General features: G+C 46.9%; 1 protein-coding gene across 1 annotated transcript in view; it reads right to left on the bottom strand.

The window, feature by feature from the left end:
• The window catches only part of LOC131886867 (G protein alpha q subunit-like), a gene marked incomplete at its 5' end in the record, with an annotated part of 2,307 nt that extends 1,795 nt beyond the window's left edge, over window positions 1–512 (bottom strand). Inside the window, 1 exon segment of the mRNA XM_059235301.1 lies at window positions 15–512. Coding sequence (XP_059091284.1) covers window positions 15–512 — 498 coding nt within the window.
• Window positions 513–638: the final 126 nt, after the last annotated feature.

The following is a 638-nucleotide window of genomic DNA, read 5'->3' as shown; positions in this document are numbered from 1 at the left end:
TCTGGGCTTTTCGCCTTTGGACATAATAAGAAAATCATGCTCAATGATCCCTGTGGTCTTGACTCGGGTCTGCACAATATCCTGATTGGAGGGCATATACTCGGGTTGAAGAACTTGTCCGACACGACTCAAGAAATACTTGGCACACTCCACCAATTGGAATTCATTTCGACGCTCGTAGGCATTCTGAATGGCTTCGTGCTTCCACAAGCGATCAATGATATCCACATAGCGGAGCACTTGTCCGGGTTTGGGACGGGGCGGTAGACTTTCGATCAATTTCACATCCTCTTCGATTGAGCTGTCATTGATGGCGTTCTGGATTAGCGTCTGAATGGCTTCGATAATGTTGGAGGCGATATCATCTTTGATCTGAATCTTTTCTTCCTCTGTGAACCCTTGAGAGTGGAGGATTCTCATTTGCTTGATAAATGTCGATTTCCCAGCTTCACCACACCCAAGCAGAAGAATGCGATGCTCACGTTCACGGCGTTTTCTCTCGTCCCGGAGTTCTGAAAAGGAAGGTTGCGAGAATGAATATCAACCTACGACCGAGCATTTGTCGAGCCCTCCATGTAGTCGAGATCAACTGCTGTACGGCCAAGATGACTTTAGGTCAGGGAATATTTCTATCTACC

This window comes from Tigriopus californicus, chromosome 9 (assembly GCF_007210705.1).
Source record: "Tigriopus californicus strain San Diego chromosome 9, Tcal_SD_v2.1, whole genome shotgun sequence".
Taxonomy (NCBI): domain Eukaryota; kingdom Metazoa; phylum Arthropoda; class Copepoda; order Harpacticoida; family Harpacticidae; genus Tigriopus; species Tigriopus californicus.
This window is presented reverse-complemented; position numbering and strand designations above follow the sequence as displayed.